This window comes from Camelina sativa, chromosome 5 (genome assembly GCF_000633955.1).
Source record: "Camelina sativa cultivar DH55 chromosome 5, Cs, whole genome shotgun sequence".
Lineage (NCBI taxonomy): Eukaryota > Viridiplantae > Streptophyta > Magnoliopsida > Brassicales > Brassicaceae > Camelina > Camelina sativa.
Genome location: NC_025689.1, coordinates 7,651,219 through 7,668,075, shown reverse-complemented (window position 1 = coordinate 7,668,075; position 16,857 = coordinate 7,651,219). Strand labels below are relative to the sequence as shown.

Below are 16,857 nucleotides of genomic sequence, written 5' to 3'. Positions count from 1 at the left end.
TTTGAAGTATTTGTGCCTCGGAGCAAAGAGGATTCCTGCACCAGACACATCCTTGATGATATTGTCCATGTACCAGTTGCACACAACTTCAACTGCAGATCCAGTGTTTTGCTGTGGTTCAGCAGGTTTTTCAAATGTGTGCAAAGACGAAACAGGCCCTGAATAGGCTTCAGTGAGTAAAATTTCTCTAATGCCTTGGGTTAGGTCCATGCTAACGTGCTGCTCTGCTAAGTGAACTATGCTCATATGCCGCCTGATAAGAGATTCCAAAACAGAAGGCCGCTGAAGATCGTTATCGGTTTGCAGTGCAGTAAGAAATCTTCTCTTGAAGTTCCCAAGAATGCATTCTCTCATGTACTGCAAGTATTTAATCGGCGGGATAAAGTCAAAAAGCCTTAAAAAGCTTAACAAGACCAGACGATAGGAGAAATTTCATGGGATCTTTCCATAAGATATTCTTTTAATTCACGAGATATAGAAGAAACATGCAACCTTTTTCCATAACAGATTCGAGCAGATACCCTAAAAGAATTCAGCCATCTATATGTGCTTCTACCACGAGAAAATTCTCGAGTTAAATTTAGTAGACTCACCTCTCTTACCACAAATACGTGGTTTATGACACAAATAGGCTCCATGTCGTTCAGAATTGAACACAGATTAGTCAATCTTTGGATTGCAGCTTCCAACCTGCCATCACGAGATACTTAAGATAACAATATCTAAGGAACACTGACTTCATGAATAGAAAATAAAAACTTGAGGCCAGACTTGGGCACTCACATCTTAATAGACTTATTATTCTCAGGATAGCTCTCATGGCCGGGTAAAGTAAACCCGCCTACAACTCTGGGGGATTTCATTGAAGGAGCAGAAATTCTTGATGCATTATTCAGATAAGCTGCAGCTTGTTCTGGAAGAAGCTGTGAAAAGTCAACAAATCAGTTTGAGGACAGTAGTTAAGTAGAAGATTGCTTTTGTTATAACATTGATTTTGGGGTAGGATATCTGACCTGAGATTCTAGAGCGCCAAACCCGCCTTCTGAATCAAGAATATTTATTAGGCCCTCCAGTCCCCCCATTATTGATTCAATAAGAGACTCTACGTAAAGCACTGCATCTCGCCCAAATTTGGTAACCTGTGGAGAAAGACAAGAAGAGGGGCCTTTCCGTTTAATAGATGGTATCACTGCTATAGAAAAGGGAGACATAACATATAGGCAATGAGAATTTGTGGTTCACCAAAACGAGAAACATTATATTGGTTTATTAAAAAAACTTTTTTAAAAAAATGGCATGCTAAGAGAAAGATTTGAAATCCAAAATTAGCCTATGGAATCAATAACTTTTGTCATTGCACATATGCAACATGTAACGGGGTCAATCCAATTTTACAATCACTTTAATCATTTATAGTCATATTGAGAGTAATATGGTTGCTCGCTGGGTGGTCTTAACACTACGAGAATCTCATGATCCAGACATGTACTATGGAAAGAATGCAAAATTCATTGAGACTGAATTATGGATTTACCTCCTCAGGAATTATTAATGAAGCACATTCCGGAAAACTACTAGCCACACTGAGCCATGCACAACAATGCTGAGGACGTCCTTCTGGTCCAAACATTGTATTTCTGAAAACCTTTTACAACAGTCAAATGTCAGATTATGCATAAGATGACATGTGGGGAAATAGTAGACAGAGAACAACAACAGGAAGCATACAGCTGTGAGGTGTTGATGGTAGAAATATAATTTCTTTAGACTTCCATGCTTTGATAATTGAGACTCCAACTCATCAACACATCTGCATTAAAAACATGGAATTCTGCAGTATATTAGTTTCACTGTTTCTCTAGCTAGAAGTTAACCAAGTAATGGTAATAATATAAGGCCGGGAACAGTACCTGGACCAATTATATGCAGCATTTCCTTCCGATAGCAAGCCCTCCTTCCCAGTAGAGACTGTGGCTTTTTCCAAATGCCTGATGTTTATCGATGATCGAGAAGAAGTGACAATCATCAAAATGGACAACCAATCTTTCCGGAATTCCTGTACAACAAGAGGCGCTGAGCATTAGAAAATAGATTAGATAATTGTGTTGAGATCAGGCTACAATTAGGATTGATGACAGGCCTAATGGGAAACGTACAAGAAACATGAGTGAATTTACTATAAGGTGTGTATTTGATTATCTGTGAAAGATAATGTAAATGCATCATCTGACTTAAAAAAACAAGTGGATATAGTCCATTTTTCTTACAGATAGGTCACATGTGATTGCAGAAACATTTTCTCCCTGCGCTTTGGGTATATTTTCAAGATGTTGCACAATACGCTGGAAAAGGCCTTTCAAGGTAGGATCAAGGTCCAGAGCCACAATTCCAGGAGTGCCCATCAGGTAACGAATCCTTCCAGCAGATGAAGAAAGGTATGATAGTGCATAACCTCGAGCAGCTGCATTCCAACACCAATGTTTCAAAATCCTGTACTTACAACCTTTGTCCGATAATGTGATATCTTAAAGTAACAAACCTGAGATGTACTTGCGCACTAAACAGCAGAGACGGTCCATTCCGTCGAGCAGGAAGCCAATGGTAGGATCATTTGGATCCTAAGAAACAGGGAATGACAAATCAGCAATAGTGACCAAAGTTCATAGAAAGTCAAAGTTACAATACTGAGAGGCTTTCAAAGTTCAAGCAATTAACTTACTATGTCAACTGGTATCACTCGAGCAGCCTTGGATCTTGAAGATGCAATACCAGCATGTTGAAAATACCAGAGAACCTCCGATTGGGCCAAAGCCAATGCAGAGAATACCATCTAAGAAAAGAAAAGTATATAAATTAATAATTGGGAAAGCTTAGGGAAGGGAATTATGAGTATAATACTGGATAGGAGGCTCCAATCTCTGCAGAACTTCAATGACACCTATCATTTGACACAGATATTTTGCAGAAGTTTTCATTTGACACTTTTCACAAGTCTAAGTCATACTTCCATGAAAGCATTGTCTGTTTTCTCTGGGATAAACCAATAGCACCGGCCCACGATCATGTATTAAATTTACAGCCCCTTGTTCTAAATGCAAGCATGATATTGCAAGCTTTTGAAACAATCACTGACAGACGATAAACCTTAAACCCTAATATGCAGCAGACTAAACCTATACCTGAATGTTTGGCGCCAGCAAACTTGGTTGATCAGTGAAAAATAAAACCATCCGACCTATTTCCTGCTTCAGCAATATTCTCCTTTCTCGGTGTATGGTATCACATAATTGCAGTGCTTGCTCATGCACCTCACTGGAAACAGCGACCAAACATAAGTAAGTAAATCTATAAATTCAAGAGCTATAATCTCTGCAAAATCACAAACTTAGAGGAAAACAACACTTTTCCAGTATCATATGAGGATTACAAGTCAGATGCGGCTCATAAAGTTAAAAGTATAGCACTAAAACGATGTGGAGTTACCTGATCATTTTCTCAACTTGCTTTGCTACACTATATTCTAGATCAGCTTCCTTTTGTTTAGTCCGACCAGACTTCGCCATCTTCTTTGATTCTAACACACGGGGTAAAACATACAACTGGTAGTCTTCGTGCAACAAGATGTACTGCATGGTCAGGTTAATAGATTCAGCAGATGCAAAAAAAATACCAATACAAAAATATTTGTTGCAGACCATTTGATATGAACTCACCTCATCCCGAAATAAAGTCACGACTAAGTTTTCCTTTAGCACAACCTGAAACGCAACAAGACAGTAAAACATTTATTAGAGCAGCAATTGTTTTGTACATCAAAAATCTAGGTCCATTACTACTAATCTTAGTTTAAATAAAGGGTGCAAAAATCACAAAACATTTTAGAATTTTTGGAAGATATACTTCTTTATTAAGATCTCAATCGAGAACAAAAGGAAAAACAGATTCATACCAGGGCGATATCAATGCTAGTAACACGAAGAAGCTCGTCTGGGCAAACGAGATATCCAAGAAGCACCCATTCTCGGTACGACGTAACATTTGCAAGATCTTGCGCTCTCTGTAGGAAGCAAGAGCGTAATATCCAATATTAGCACTATACTAAAGAAAATAACTGTAAGGGGTATACTATAGCATACTACGAATTGGGAGAACCATAAGTCTTTAGCTGATAATTATCTAGCCGAGTATACCATGGGATGAGCAGAATTTGTAAGTATATCTGGGAATCTAGGATGATATGGGCTTAAGAATCCCTCATTTCTCAACTTCCTTGTATCTGCTGATAGAAAAATACTGGGTCCTACAGCCTCCAGGACCTAAGAAAAATGAGTAACATTGTTAGTACTGCTATATCAATTGCAGTATTAGCTCATAGTATACCTTGGATATAACAAGTGCAGCCCCAACTCTTATAATCCAGCGAAACCCTAATAAACATAACAACCAAATCAAACTAAGTTGAAATATTAACCTCTCCAATCCTTGGGCTGACAAAATTCAAATCTTCTTGTAAGCCTTTCAATGGGGGATCATAAGAGTCTATGAATTGCACCAAGCTGGATGCATGAAGAAGAGTTTTAATTCATGGTTATTGCCCAATTGATTATATATAAATATATATGTTAAAAATGACACAACAAGGGAAAAGGAATCAATACCGGTGATAAAAGTCACAGTCTCGATCATTTCTTGATAGCGCATGCAGAAGGTTGTACACTTGCAGCAACATTTTCCTAGGAATCTACTTAGACAGAATAATCACTCTTACAGGTTGATAATAAAAAAATGTGAATGCCTCATTTGACATGTGTTATCAATCCAAATAAACAGAGAACTTGGAAAAAGAATAAGCTCAGCATACCTTCTCTGCGAAAAGATTGACTCGGACAAATGCACAAAAGAGATCCATGAACGCATGCAGTATAAGTGAGTTCTGATGAGGCTGCAAAAAACTGAACTAAGTTATGAGCTAATCATGAATACTCAACAATTTTATCCTCATCCCCACAGACAAATTTTTGAATAACGTAATGGACAAAAGATTTCATGACCTCCACCTAACGTACGAGCTCAAAAGAAAGCTCAAAGTTTCAACGAAGAGCAAGTAAATACTTTCTGCAGATGAGGGACATTGACTCACCAGCAAAGTAATTACAGTGCTGCTTAGGTCCAATATAAGCCGTAGTGCTTGTTCTCGAAATGCCATCAAGTCGAGCAGCAGCTGATTCAAGAAAAGGAAAATACATGACAAGAGGAATATGAAGGCATCCCTTACTGAAAACTAAACACGAACTGAAACAAAAAAGCCTAACAAATAACCATGTATTAAGTATATTTTATATGTGTGCCCGCACATACAAGACTGATTCATGGTGAGACGGAATATAATGAACAAAGTAAACTTAAAGAAGAGTGACTATATGGCATGTAGGACTTTCGGGATGCTTCACTATTCCCGAGCAACAAGTTTCAGAACAGCAGAACATAAATCCAAAAACGTATTACATAGATAGTTTAATGTTACCTGTATCCATGGCTCTAAGCTCTGTAAGTGAAGTTCAGCACCATCGTGCAAGCTATCCAGTGAAAACTTGTCAATCTGCATACATATTGCATTAAAGGGAAAATTTAGCATATAACAAAGCACACACTAAGCCTAACAAAAAAAAAAAACAAAACAACTCCTTACTTACACGTTCGAGTTGCAATTTGCTAAAATGCTCAGGGAACTTTTTAGAGAGCAAAGTGCAAATCCGCGGATGGTTAGGGAACACACCGGCTTTCCAAAACGCATCAGAGAAAACATGACCAACAGAATCAGGATACTCCAAGATTTGATTGAGTCTATACATTTTAGCCATGAGACCTTCAGCAACCTCAATCATTTGAACAACCCATTGTATGTTCAAAGCCTTAGTGGAACCACCACCAGAAGAACTCTGAACATGTCCATCAGAAGAACTCAACTGCTTAGAGCTCCTAGATGAAACTGATGAAGCCATTTCAGGTCCCAAGTACTCAGTCCATCTGGAAGGACCTTCCCATTCCCTTGATCTCACGGAAGTTGGGGACATTGACTCATCTTGAGAAGGATAGTACTGACGGGACTTCGCCATTAATGGAGAATTCTATTTTCAGAAACAGATTACACAATTCAGCTCTCGTAATTCTCAACAAAGAGCCAAGGCAGAGAGAGTAAATGCGGGAAAATTAAAGTAGAGATGAGTGAGGAACTAAAAACTCAGTCGTCATTTTCTCAGAAAACAAACAAACAAGGAGCTAAATCAAGAAACCCAGGTGAAGCAAGAGTCATGTGAAGATATTGAATTACCTGAGGAAGCTCCAAAGGAGAAAGTCAATTAGGAGAAGAAAGAAATATTCAGTAAGATCGCAGCTTCGGCTGGAGAGTTCAGATCTGAATTTTGTGTTAATCAACTCCGGAGACGATGACGACGAAGAAGAGAGAGAGAGATAGAGAGCGTAGTCGCGGGCTCAAATCGGAGTGTGAACCGAGAAATAAGAGAGTTGCTAAATTCGTTCGTTTGGGTCTCTCATTTAAGACAAAATTAGTCAGTACATTTTCTCTAATTTCATTTTCCTGATTACCCTTTTTAATATATACTAGGATATATCCCGTACTTAAAGCACGAGTCAACATTTTTAAAAAAATTTATAATATAATAATAAAAATTATTGTTTTATTTTAAAAAAAAAATTATTTTGTTTGAAATAATATTTATTTTTAATTATTATGTAAATCTATTAGTCTATTTGAATACTAATTATTTTAGAATATTATACTATTTTATTTTTGACGTATTATTACAGTTTTATATTGTTTATTTGTTTTATTTGCATCATATTTTGTGAAATATAAAATAGTAGTTTTAATATTATAATTGTGAGTAAATAAAAATTATTAATTTATCATCTATATAAATTTAGTTTTACCAACCCGGCAATGTGGAAATTAAAATACGCATTTTCATACATTGAGTAATATATCTTCGTTTTAAAAAATTCACATCACAACATATGCAGAAAAATATGCATTTTATTAATTATAAGTATTATATGAAAGTTCTAAACAATTTGTAAATAAAATAAAAATAAGGATGATATGAGAATCATAATTTGAAATCTAACAAAATCTTCGAATTTAGTTATTAAAAATAATTGTATTTTATACTTGGATATAAAATCTTAGTTTTTAAAATTCTGATTGGTTTATATATTTTTTAAAAAAATTAGTAATTTCGTCTATAATTTATTAGAGAGAGAAAATATTTTTTTAGATTTTTTTTAGATTTTTTAATATTTGATATGTGAGTGTTTTTTATTTTTAATTTAATTATATTTATTTAAATTAATTAATTAAGCTTAATTAATTTTTTCTAATGGCAATTGAATGTAATTTTTAACACATTTTAAGGTTAGTTTCATATTTGTACTTCTCAATTAATATAATAGGATTTTTTTTTTTGCTCAAACACATAAAAGTTTGAAAATTGAGTTGGAGTTGTCCATTTGAATTTTAAAATTGCAAGAAAAAAAATATATATTTGTTGCTAGACCAAATAAAATAAAATTACTCAATATTATGTATCAATTTATATACCATTAATTCAATGGATTAACTTATAAATTTTGGATTGTGAATAACAAAATTACATCTTCAACTTATATTTATAGGGTACCAATCATCCCCTCAACTATTCTGATTTTAGCATAACAAAAGAATGTGCTTTTTGTCATATACACTATCAAAAGGTAAATTGAAATTTACGAAATCTATTTATATAATTAAAATATTTTTATATTTAAAACAGGATAGTATGATGTATTCTATAGTACTATTTATAGTATTTTAATAAAAGGAAATTCTGTTAGAAAACAAAAAAAAACAAAGGCTCTAGTTGGGTGGTTGAAATATAAGTTTTCAAAGCTTTGAGCCTTTGACAAAAGGAGGACAAGTCCCTTAACCGGTAATTATAATATTCTCAAAAAAAATTAACAAAAATATCAAATATTGATGACTAGTTGTTACTATCATTACTTCGACATATATCACTATATCAGCTAATAAGCTTTTAGGTGTAATAATTGTCAATAATTCTAGAATTACTGTGTTTAACTTATATAATTCAGTTAATAATTAGTGTTTCTGACGTTTCTGATTATGTCATCAGTCGCTGTTCAAATACCGATCCGGTTCTTCTTACCCAAGTATTAAGGATAAATATTTTGCATATTAGTGGCGAACATGACACATTATAATGTAATAAGTAGGGTTGACAAACGCAGGAATCTTGTATTACAAGGCGGATCTTGTAACCTTAGTTGGACAATTGTGGCTAACAAGCTTGTATTCCACAATAAGCAACAATGATTCCCCAAATCTTTTCCCCACTGTGCACATATCATTGCATTCGCAGATTTTTTTTTTTTTTTTTGTTTCTTTTCTTTTCACATTTCCGTTTTGAGGTCTTTTAAGGAACAAAAACCGGTTTCACACGGTTGCTACAATATCTACATATATTCTTTCTTTGTATGAATCTTCCATTAGATCTTTCTTGGTTTTTTTTATCTTGGATCTCAATTTCTTAATCTCACCAATTGTTTCATTGTCTTGATTTATCTCAAGGGTCTACCACTAATGTGAACCGTGCTGACCTACATTCTTTTTGTCAACATGTTATCTTATATAACAGGGCCATGATTGGTATAACACAATCCGGATCAGATTACCTACAAAGTAGGATGCAAATCGCAGAGGCAAGTATAAGAAGTAAACACATCCGGTTGAGAATTACATTAACAAGAAATTAAGCGCAAAGAGAAAGAGAGAAATCTTTGCTGATGATGCATAAACTCAAAAAAAGTTGCTTGCCAGCCTTCGCCATTCGATACAAGCCTCCATCTTATTAGAGTAGGTTGGCAACTATTGATGTTAATCATTGCTCAAATTAAAAGCTTCCAGTTCGGAGCTAGAAATTGATTCGAGAAGTGGTTCTATCACTTAAAGATCCCAAAGAATGGAAAAAAAAAAAAAAAAAACTCAATTTGTTAAGTAAAGAGGCATAGCATAACTCCATGAAATATCAAATCAATGTAAACGCCAAAGCTCTTTATTCTCTACCATTGTTCAAACAATTTAACTAAAAAAAGCAAAACATAAAAAGAGAACGAGAGATTGGAATCTTCAGAATTTTCTTAATTCATCCATCGACAAAGATCTGAGAAACAACAACAATCTGTGTTGCAGTGAAAGCTTCGAGAATAATCTGGAAAAGATAAAAAAAGCTCAGTGCTTGGCATCTTCTTCTTCGCAGAACTTAGAGTACTTGTCTGAATCCATCAGCTTCTCTGCCTCGCCTGCATCACTCAGCTCCACCTTTACGATCCATCCTTGTTCATATGGGCTCGAGTTCACCTGTAAATTATAACACAAAAACATCAGCTCCTTGTTCATGTGGGCTCCAAGTTTAACATAAGAGTATCAGCTCGAGACCACAGAATCAAGAACCTCCAAGTTTGAGATATCTAACATCAAATCTAAGAATCAAGATTCTTAAATTTTCCAAGAATCGAATTTGGAAGCAAGGAATGTACTGTATGTCACCCATTTGTGATGAATTTGTTAGCCACCACTTGCATCAAATGAAAAACAAGCAACCAAACAAAGAGACCCGCAAAACCAAGATTTCAGATATGATTATGGCAACACAGTTATTGTTTGAAGCGGTTCAACAGAGATTATCTGTCTAACAAAGCGAATCAATGGTAATACAATTGTGAAATGAGGACTCACCAATCCAGGGGACTCTGTCAGCTCCTTATTGACTTCAACCACCGTACCAGAAACTGGAGAATTGATATCGCTAGTTGCTTTCACACTTTCGACCGCTCCAAAACTCTTTCCTTGTGACACCGAATGTCCCAGCTCAGGTAACTCCACATAGACCACATCACCTAAATGGTCCTGCGCGTGATCCGTTATTCCAAAGGTTGCTTTATTCCCCTCTATCTTCACCCATTCATGTGAATCAGCATATTTCAGATCCTTCAAAACCGCTATAACACACAGAACAAAAAAAAAAACAGTAAGGTTACATGGCTAAAAAAATATACAACATTCTAAAAAAGAGAATCGAAAACAAAGTTTTGAATAGTTCTTATTTCTCTGTAAACAAGTTCCATAAAAAACACAACAAAACCATTTATAAATCTCACCCAAAAACAACATCAATTATATAAAACGGGAGAAAATACAAATAACATAGAACATATCATCACTCACTGCCTCCAAGCTTTTGAACATTCCTAAGAAGATCATTACAATTAACAGAGCCTCGAGGGATCAAATGCTATTTCTGGGATTTGATACGAACAAAAGGTGAAATATAAGCTGCTATTAGGACACAATCAATCCAACAACAAACTGAATTTGCAAACACTTCTAATCCAATCAGATATCAACAACAACCAAACATTCACAAATTCAAACAGAACAATTAACAGATCAAAAAAGACAGAACAAACAGAAAGAGAAACCAAAAAGGGATCAACGAAAGAGAAAGGAGATTGAGATTCACCGGAAGCAAACCCTCGTTGAGCAACGGAGATCCTTAGATGAGAAGCAACCCTAGACGCCCACAATAATCTCAAAGCCATATTTTTTCGTTGAGATCTCGCGCAGATATTCACAACAACAACAGAGAGAGAGAGAGACAGAGAGTGCACTCACCGAACGGCTTATTATTATATTCTGAATCTTACGACTAAGGGGTTTGGTGGGTTTGCTTTTTTCTCCTTATAAAAATAAAAATAAATCACTTTCTGAATCATTCGATCGTGGACCAATTTCGCATCAATCGCCCCACTAAAGCAACATTGTGGGTGAAACCATATTATAAATTTATAACCCTTTTTCGATATATACAAAGACTCTGTTGATAAAAATCCAAACTTTATTATTAAGGCAAATCTAAAAATGCTATCTTTTTTTTTTGCTTCAGTTTACAGTTAAGGATTTAGCCATTAGCTTTTGGGGGACAAGAGAACTCACATTCACACTTTTATGCATTGTTCTAAGCACTGAAGTAACTTGTTCAACTTGATCCTCACTAGAACAAGACGAAAGAAGAACCTTTGCTGTTCCCCCATCTGGTGCACAACCCGAATCAATCATCTCCTCAAAGATCTCCAAACATTTCACATACAGTTTCTTCCTCGAGTAAGCTCCGATCCTCGAGGTCCATGTCACAACGTCTGGTCTAAAATTCCTCTCCTTGAGCTCGCTAAAAAGCTCTTCGACTCTCTCCAAGAACCCGGCTTTACCGTAGATATTGATCAAAATGTTGTATGTGCTTATATCCGCAGTGCAAGGGCCATTCTCCATCTCGGCTAGAATCTTTTCCATCTTGGTGAACTGCCCTAACCGGCCGTATAAGTTGAGCATGCTGTTTAAGACAAATGTGTCCGGTTCTACTCCGTTTTCACTCATCTCTTTCACAACGGCTTCACATTTTGTTACGTCTCTTGCTCTAGAGTAAGCTGATAGAAGCAGCATGTGGGATTTCATTGTCGGGGCTATGCCTAGCCTCTTCATTGCTTCAAACACAGCTTCTGCATCTGCTTTTCGAATATATAAAAAGAGAGAGAACGAATATAGCATACTTTAGACAACAGCAAAATAGTTACCCTGGCTAAAGAAGCTTATGTGTTACCTGAGTGAAGACCTGCTCTACCATATGCATCTACCATGATGTTGTAAGAAGCTCTGTCTGGTTCACATCCCATATGTTGCATTAGAGAGAAAATCTCAGCAGCACCATATGGATAACCTGCACGACTGTCTCCGGATTTTGAGGACGTTACAATATTTAAGCTTGATTGATTTCTTGGCATCAGTCCTTTTATGGAGAGTTTTAGGTAATCACCTATATGCCTCCATGAGAGCGTTATAGACATAGACATCAGGTTCAAGCCCATCTTCTTGAAGCTGTTCAAATATTTCTTCGGCTTTCTCGCAAAGACCTTCTCTAGCAAATGCATTCAAAAGTGCTGTGTATGTGATGATGTTTGGTTTACACTGATGACTTCTCATTTCACAAAACAATTTCCAGGACATGAATGATTTACTTGCCTGCAAGAAAAACCAATGACATAAACATCCAAACTCTCAAAAGTCAATTCATATCAATCGAACTTGGACTAAACCTTTCCGTATAAATTTATCATCAAGTTGTAAGTTTCAGTGGTTGGTTTGCATGGATCACGCTTCATCCTTTGGAAAACATTGATTGCTTCTTCGGTGTTTCCTTTCCTCTTTATTAACCCCTCAATGTATGCATTGTATACAGTAGTACCTATACAAACACAATGTTAGATCAAAACTAGAATATCTAGCTATCTGGAGTCTCTCAAAACAAGAAGATAAGTATAACTGAAAATTATGAGCCAACGTTTAGTACCAATGCATATAAAAGCTTAGGAGATGCAGAAACATACTTGGAGAAACATGATGATTTTGCATCTCAACTAAAACAGCTTCAGCTTTCTCTATGAGCCCGGCCATACAGTATGCCTTTACAAGAAGTGCGTATGTGTCTTCAGTAGGCACACAGCGGGATTCAAGAAGTTGTACATAAAGTGATTCCGCCTCTTTGTACCGGAACTTCTGTCCATAAGCATCTATAAGCAAATTGAAGCAGATCACATCAGGCTGAAAGGAGCTCCTCCTTAAAATCCACTCACACACCTAAGACAAGATTGTAGCTTCAGCCAGTTAAAAACTATTCAGTAAACATAGCACTGTAATAGTGACAAGTCCTTATGCTAATCTAGTATAATGATAGCTAACCAGGATTATGGAATCCCATTTTTTGTTCAAACGGAGTTGGACAGAAACATTGATTAGATCATCCCATGAGGCATGTGTAGAAGGAAGAGTTCCAAGGACATCAGCTACTTTATCAGGATCAGTTTCTTTCTGGATGAAGCTCAGAATCTTCTGAGCAATGGGACTCAGAACAGGAAAAATCCCATCAACAAACCCGGATCCATATTTCCATCCTCGTCCTCTCAAAGAGCCACCTAGTATATCAAAACCAAAAAGTTCATCTCCAAATCTTAGAAAGAGATAATTAAGAAAGTTTCCTGATTTGAGTCTTACATCGTTTCCTGGAGAGTTTCTTCCTACTGAATCTTTTCAATTTCCCACGTTCGTCTATGACAAAACCCTCTTGCTTACAGCTTTTAACAGTCCCACCAGTGAAATTTGTGACTCCAAAACCCAAATATCTCTGAAAGCCACTGCTGGGATCAATGAATAAGCAATTCAAAGCGTTTCCAGCTACCAACCTGTCAATCAAAACCCAATTTTGTGAAAAAGATTACTCAGAACCCAAATATTAAGCAAGCAATTCTCAAAATGTTTAACAAGAAAGAAACCATAACAACACTCAGCAGAAATGAACTAGAAGTGACACAGTACAAAGAGGCAATTGGTTAATGTCCAAAGCATTAGACTTTATCAACATTCTCCGCTTACTAACAAAATCTCCATCACAAGCAAAATTCAGCAGATGGGTATTCTGAATTTATAGTAAGAAGTTGGAAGTAAACGGCCGGCACAAACTCAGAAAACAGAGTGAGAGAGTGGGGTTCTTACATGACCGGAGAGATGTAGTCTGTGGATATAACCACTCTTCTTTTCCTGAGATAATAAATTGAGATAATGAAGGATGGATAACAAAAGTCGCAAGGAGAGTATCCGTTAAGTAAGAAGAGGCTCTGGCCTCATGCTTTCATTTGTCTTCTTGCTTTTTTTCTTTTTTTTTGGGAAAAACAAAGGTAGACATTTTTTTTTTTGGTATATACTGTAGTTTCAAAACAATTACTCAATGGTGAGCAGCCATTAAAATGGTGATTGCGGTTCGTATCGTATACCAAAAAAGTGGTATGTGTTATACATATAAAAATAATTATTAACCCGCAATTGAAACATCTAAATTAGAGGGGGTTTAAGTGCAATTCTTTTTTGCACAAAAAAAAAGTGCAATTCTTTTTAAATAAAACATTTGGAAATAAGGTAAAAAGTCAAATGCAAATAAGAAAGTACAAAAGTAATTCCTCCGTTCACAATAGAAATCAAATCGAAGTTGATTACAGCAAAACAAAACAAGATAAGGTCTGATTCTCTAAAAGTAAAAAGACCTATTAAAAAAAAAAAAAAGTGTTTTATTTAAGTAATAAATATATGATGAATTTTGTAATATATATCTATATATATGTAATGAGAAGAGTAGGAGAAGGAGAGGAATTTACATGCGTTCTCTTGCATTCGTAATAATGTGTATTTCATATGAACGAATACATTGGTATTTATAGATAAAAACTGAGACAAATATTACTGTGAGTTATAATGACAATTGGGCTCCATTTTCACTTCCATACGTAAAGTCTTGACTTTTGTAATATTCCCCCTTGGAGTCCATTGTCATTTGTCCTTTTGATATGTTTCGCTGCCTCGTTAAAAACCTTTCTAGGAAACTTGTTGAGAAAAACCATAGTAAGGTAAAAGAGTACAATCACACCTGCTCCCCCTCGAATGACTTAGTGTAACACTTCAGAGGTTCCGTTGATGACGCATCCCAATGTTATGGACATGTTTTCTGAATATTGAAGTAGGTAATGACTTTGTGAAAAGATCTGCTGCATTGTCAGAAGACCTAACATATCTTATTTCAAGTACCTTATTCTTCTCAAGCTCTTGGGTATATAAGAAGTACTTTGGAGGGATGTGTTTAGTTCTATCGCTTTTGATATATCCTTCTTTAGTCTGAGCAACACATGCAGCATTATCTTCATATAAGATAGTTGGCTCTATATTTACGTTGATCCCACTACTTGACATAATGTGTTGACTTATTGACCTAAGCCATACACACTCTTTACTTGCCTCATGGAGTGCGATGATTTCAGCATGATTTGAGGAAGTAGCTACTAAACTCTGTTTTTGAGAACGCCAAGATATGGCGGTGCCCCCAACAATAAAAACATATCCAGTTTGTGATCGAGCTTTGTGTGGATCTGATAAATATCCTGCATCTGCAAAACCCACCATTTGACCCTTTGAGTCTTTAGGATAAAATAATCCTAAATCAATAGTCCCTTGGAGATAACGAAAGACATGTTTTATCCCATTCCAATGTCTTTGTGTAGGAGATGAGCTGAACCTTGCCAAAAGGTTAACTGCAAATGATATATCAGGTCGAGTGCAATTTGCAAGGTACATTAGTGCTCCAATTGCACTTAGATACGGTACTTCAGGACCAAGTATCTCCTCATTTCTTTCATGTGGTCGGAAGGGATCCTTTTCAATATTAAGTGATCTAACGACCATTGGTGTACTGAGAGGATTTGCTTTATCCATATGAAAGCGTTTTAAAACTCTTTTAGTGTATGTGGATTGGTGTACAAATATTCCCTTATGAGAATGTTCAATTTGTAAACCAAGACAAAACTTTGTTTGTCCGAGATCTTTCATCTCAAACTCTCCTTTTAAATAGTTTGTTGCTTTCTGTATTTCCTCTTGAGTTCCAATGATATTTAGATCATCAACATAGACCGCGATAATTACAAATCCGGATATTGTTCTCTTGATAAAAACACAAGGGCATAGAGGATTATTCACATATCCTTCTTTAGTTAAGTGCTCACTAAGACGATTATACCACATACGCCCAGATTGCTTTAAACCATATAATGATCTTTGTAATTTTATTGCACATAATTCTTTTGGTTTAGAAGTTAACGTTTTAGGCATATTAAATCCATCAGGAATTTTCATATAGATATCACTATCTAATGATCCATATAAATATGCCGTTACAACATCCATGAGACGCATCTCTAGATTTTTATCAGCTGCTAGACTCATTAAAAATCTAAATGTGATAGCATCCATAACGGGAGAATATGTTTCCTCGTAATCAATCCCAGGTCTTTGAGAAAAACCTTGGGCCACAAGACGAGCTTTGTACCTTGTTATCTCATTTTCTTCATTACGTTTTCAGACGAAAACCCATTTATAACCAACAGGTTTTACACCCTTAGGTGTGGCCACAATTGATCCGAATACATTTCTTTTATTAAAAGAATCAAGTTCGACTTGTATTGCATCTTTCCATTTTATCCAGTCATGTCTCTTTTGACATTCATATACTGACCTTGGTTCTGGATCTTCGATTTCTTCATTTATTTCCTTTGAAACAAGATAGGAAAAAACATCATCCATTTTCTTTCGATTCCATATCTTTCCACTATAAATATAGTTGATAGAAATCTCATGATTTTCTTCAGATTCATGCTGCTCTATATTGGTGGAAGAATCATGATTCGTTTTTTCCATAATATTTTCTGTCATTTTGGGAGCGTCATGTTTTTCAACTTCCTTTCTTTTTCTAGGATTTTTATCCTTCGCACCAATTGGTCTACCACGCTTTAAGCGTATTTTAGACTCATGTGTTTCATCAATTTTCCCATGTTCTTGTGCGATTTCAATTCTAGCAGGAGCATTTGCTGCTGGTATATGTGATTTAGTTACCGTCTTGATATCTACAAATGCATCAGGTAGTTGATTGGCTATACTCTGTAAATGCATAATTCGTCGAACTTCTAGTTCTGACTGCTTTGTGGGAGGATCAAGGTGTAACAGCGATGGTACACACCATTTGATATCCTTTTCCATCTTTTTATTTTCTCCCCCTAGAACCGGAAATTCTTTTTCATCAAAATGACAATCTGCAAAACGTGCAGTAAATACGTCACCAGTTTGAGGTTCTAGGTATC

At 35.8% G+C, this 16,857-nt stretch overlaps 3 protein-coding genes across 7 annotated transcripts in view; all 3 read right to left on the bottom strand.

Moving 5' to 3' along the window:
• Positions 1-6,547, bottom strand: part of LOC104786042 (protein NAP1) — an 8,431-nt gene extending 1,884 nt beyond the window's left edge. Inside the window, exons 1-22 of one of the 3 annotated variants that reach the window (XM_010511359.2) lie at positions 6,332-6,546; positions 5,694-6,128; positions 5,525-5,599; positions 5,141-5,221; positions 4,862-4,942; positions 4,659-4,741; positions 4,472-4,556; positions 4,191-4,316; positions 3,950-4,057; positions 3,714-3,758; positions 3,484-3,626; positions 3,180-3,312; positions 2,720-2,830; positions 2,540-2,618; positions 2,268-2,461; positions 1,911-2,056; positions 1,729-1,810; positions 1,535-1,645; positions 1,014-1,139; positions 784-923; positions 594-690; positions 195-357 (exon numbers count right to left, since the gene is read on the bottom strand). In XM_010511359.2, the coding sequence (XP_010509661.1) occupies positions 195-357; positions 594-690; positions 784-923; positions 1,014-1,139; positions 1,535-1,645; positions 1,729-1,810; positions 1,911-2,056; positions 2,268-2,461; positions 2,540-2,618; positions 2,720-2,830; positions 3,180-3,312; positions 3,484-3,626; positions 3,714-3,758; positions 3,950-4,057; positions 4,191-4,316; positions 4,472-4,556; positions 4,659-4,741; positions 4,862-4,942; positions 5,141-5,221; positions 5,525-5,599; positions 5,694-6,116 (2,632 nt within the window). In that variant the 5' untranslated portion in view covers positions 6,117-6,128; positions 6,332-6,546. Of the gene's footprint in view, positions 1-194; positions 358-593; positions 691-783; positions 924-1,013; positions 1,140-1,534; positions 1,646-1,728; positions 1,811-1,910; positions 2,057-2,267; positions 2,462-2,539; positions 2,619-2,719; positions 2,831-3,179; positions 3,313-3,483; positions 3,759-3,949; positions 4,058-4,190; positions 4,317-4,471; positions 4,557-4,658; positions 4,742-4,861; positions 4,953-5,140; positions 5,222-5,524; positions 5,600-5,693; positions 6,129-6,331 lie in introns of those variants that run through there. The other 2 variants (XM_010511358.2, XM_010511360.1) reach the window with 2 other exon arrangements.
• LOC104786041 (glycine cleavage system H protein 2, mitochondrial) lies at positions 9,087-10,884 on the bottom strand. The gene is made up of 3 exons (XM_010511357.2): positions 10,596-10,884; positions 9,812-10,074; positions 9,087-9,433 (listed from the first exon to the last, which is right to left on the bottom strand). Exons 1-3 carry the CDS (start codon positions 10,672-10,674, stop codon positions 9,305-9,307), a joined length of 471 nt encoding a protein of 156 aa, XP_010509659.1. The 5' UTR covers positions 10,675-10,884; the 3' UTR covers positions 9,087-9,304.
• Positions 10,953-13,805, bottom strand: LOC104786040 (pentatricopeptide repeat-containing protein At2g35130). Of its 3 annotated transcripts, none has more exons than XM_010511355.2 (8): positions 13,676-13,805; positions 13,178-13,365; positions 12,866-13,098; positions 12,514-12,763; positions 12,223-12,371; positions 11,943-12,148; positions 11,730-11,854; positions 10,953-11,637 (listed from the first exon to the last, which is right to left on the bottom strand). In XM_010511355.2, coding segments are annotated over exons 1-8 (1,776 nt in total). In that variant the 5' UTR covers positions 13,678-13,805; the 3' UTR covers positions 10,953-11,014. The 3 variants fall into 3 exon arrangements, with proteins under 3 accessions (XP_010509657.1, XP_019101311.1, XP_019101312.1); XM_019245766.1 differs by lacking the exon at positions 13,676-13,805 and adding an exon at positions 13,560-13,662; XM_019245767.1 differs by lacking the exon at positions 13,676-13,805 and adding an exon at positions 13,560-13,660 and having other exon boundaries at positions 11,015-11,634.

Excerpts from the sequence above, each read along its gene's own strand:
- LOC104786041 (XM_010511357.2), bottom strand. The coding sequence starts at position 10,674 with ATGGCTTTGAGATTATTGTGGGCGTCTAGGGTTGCTTCTCATCTAAGG. Across the intron at positions 10,075-10,595 it reads TCAACGAGGGTTTGCTTCCG|CGGTTTTGAAGGATCTGAAA; the intron begins GTGAATCTCAAT and ends TGTGTGTTATAG. Across the intron at positions 9,434-9,811 it reads TGACAGAGTCCCCTGGATTG|GTGAACTCGAGCCCATATGA; the intron begins GTGAGTCCTCAT and ends TATAATTTACAG.
- LOC104786040 (XM_019245766.1), bottom strand. Across the intron at positions 12,372-12,513 it reads AAATCATCATGTTTCTCCAA|GTACTACTGTATACAATGCA; the intron begins GTATGTTTCTGC and ends GTGTTTGTATAG. Across the intron at positions 11,638-11,729 it reads TAGAGCAGGTCTTCACTCAG|CAGATGCAGAAGCTGTGTTT; the intron begins GTAACACATAAG and ends ATATTCGAAAAG.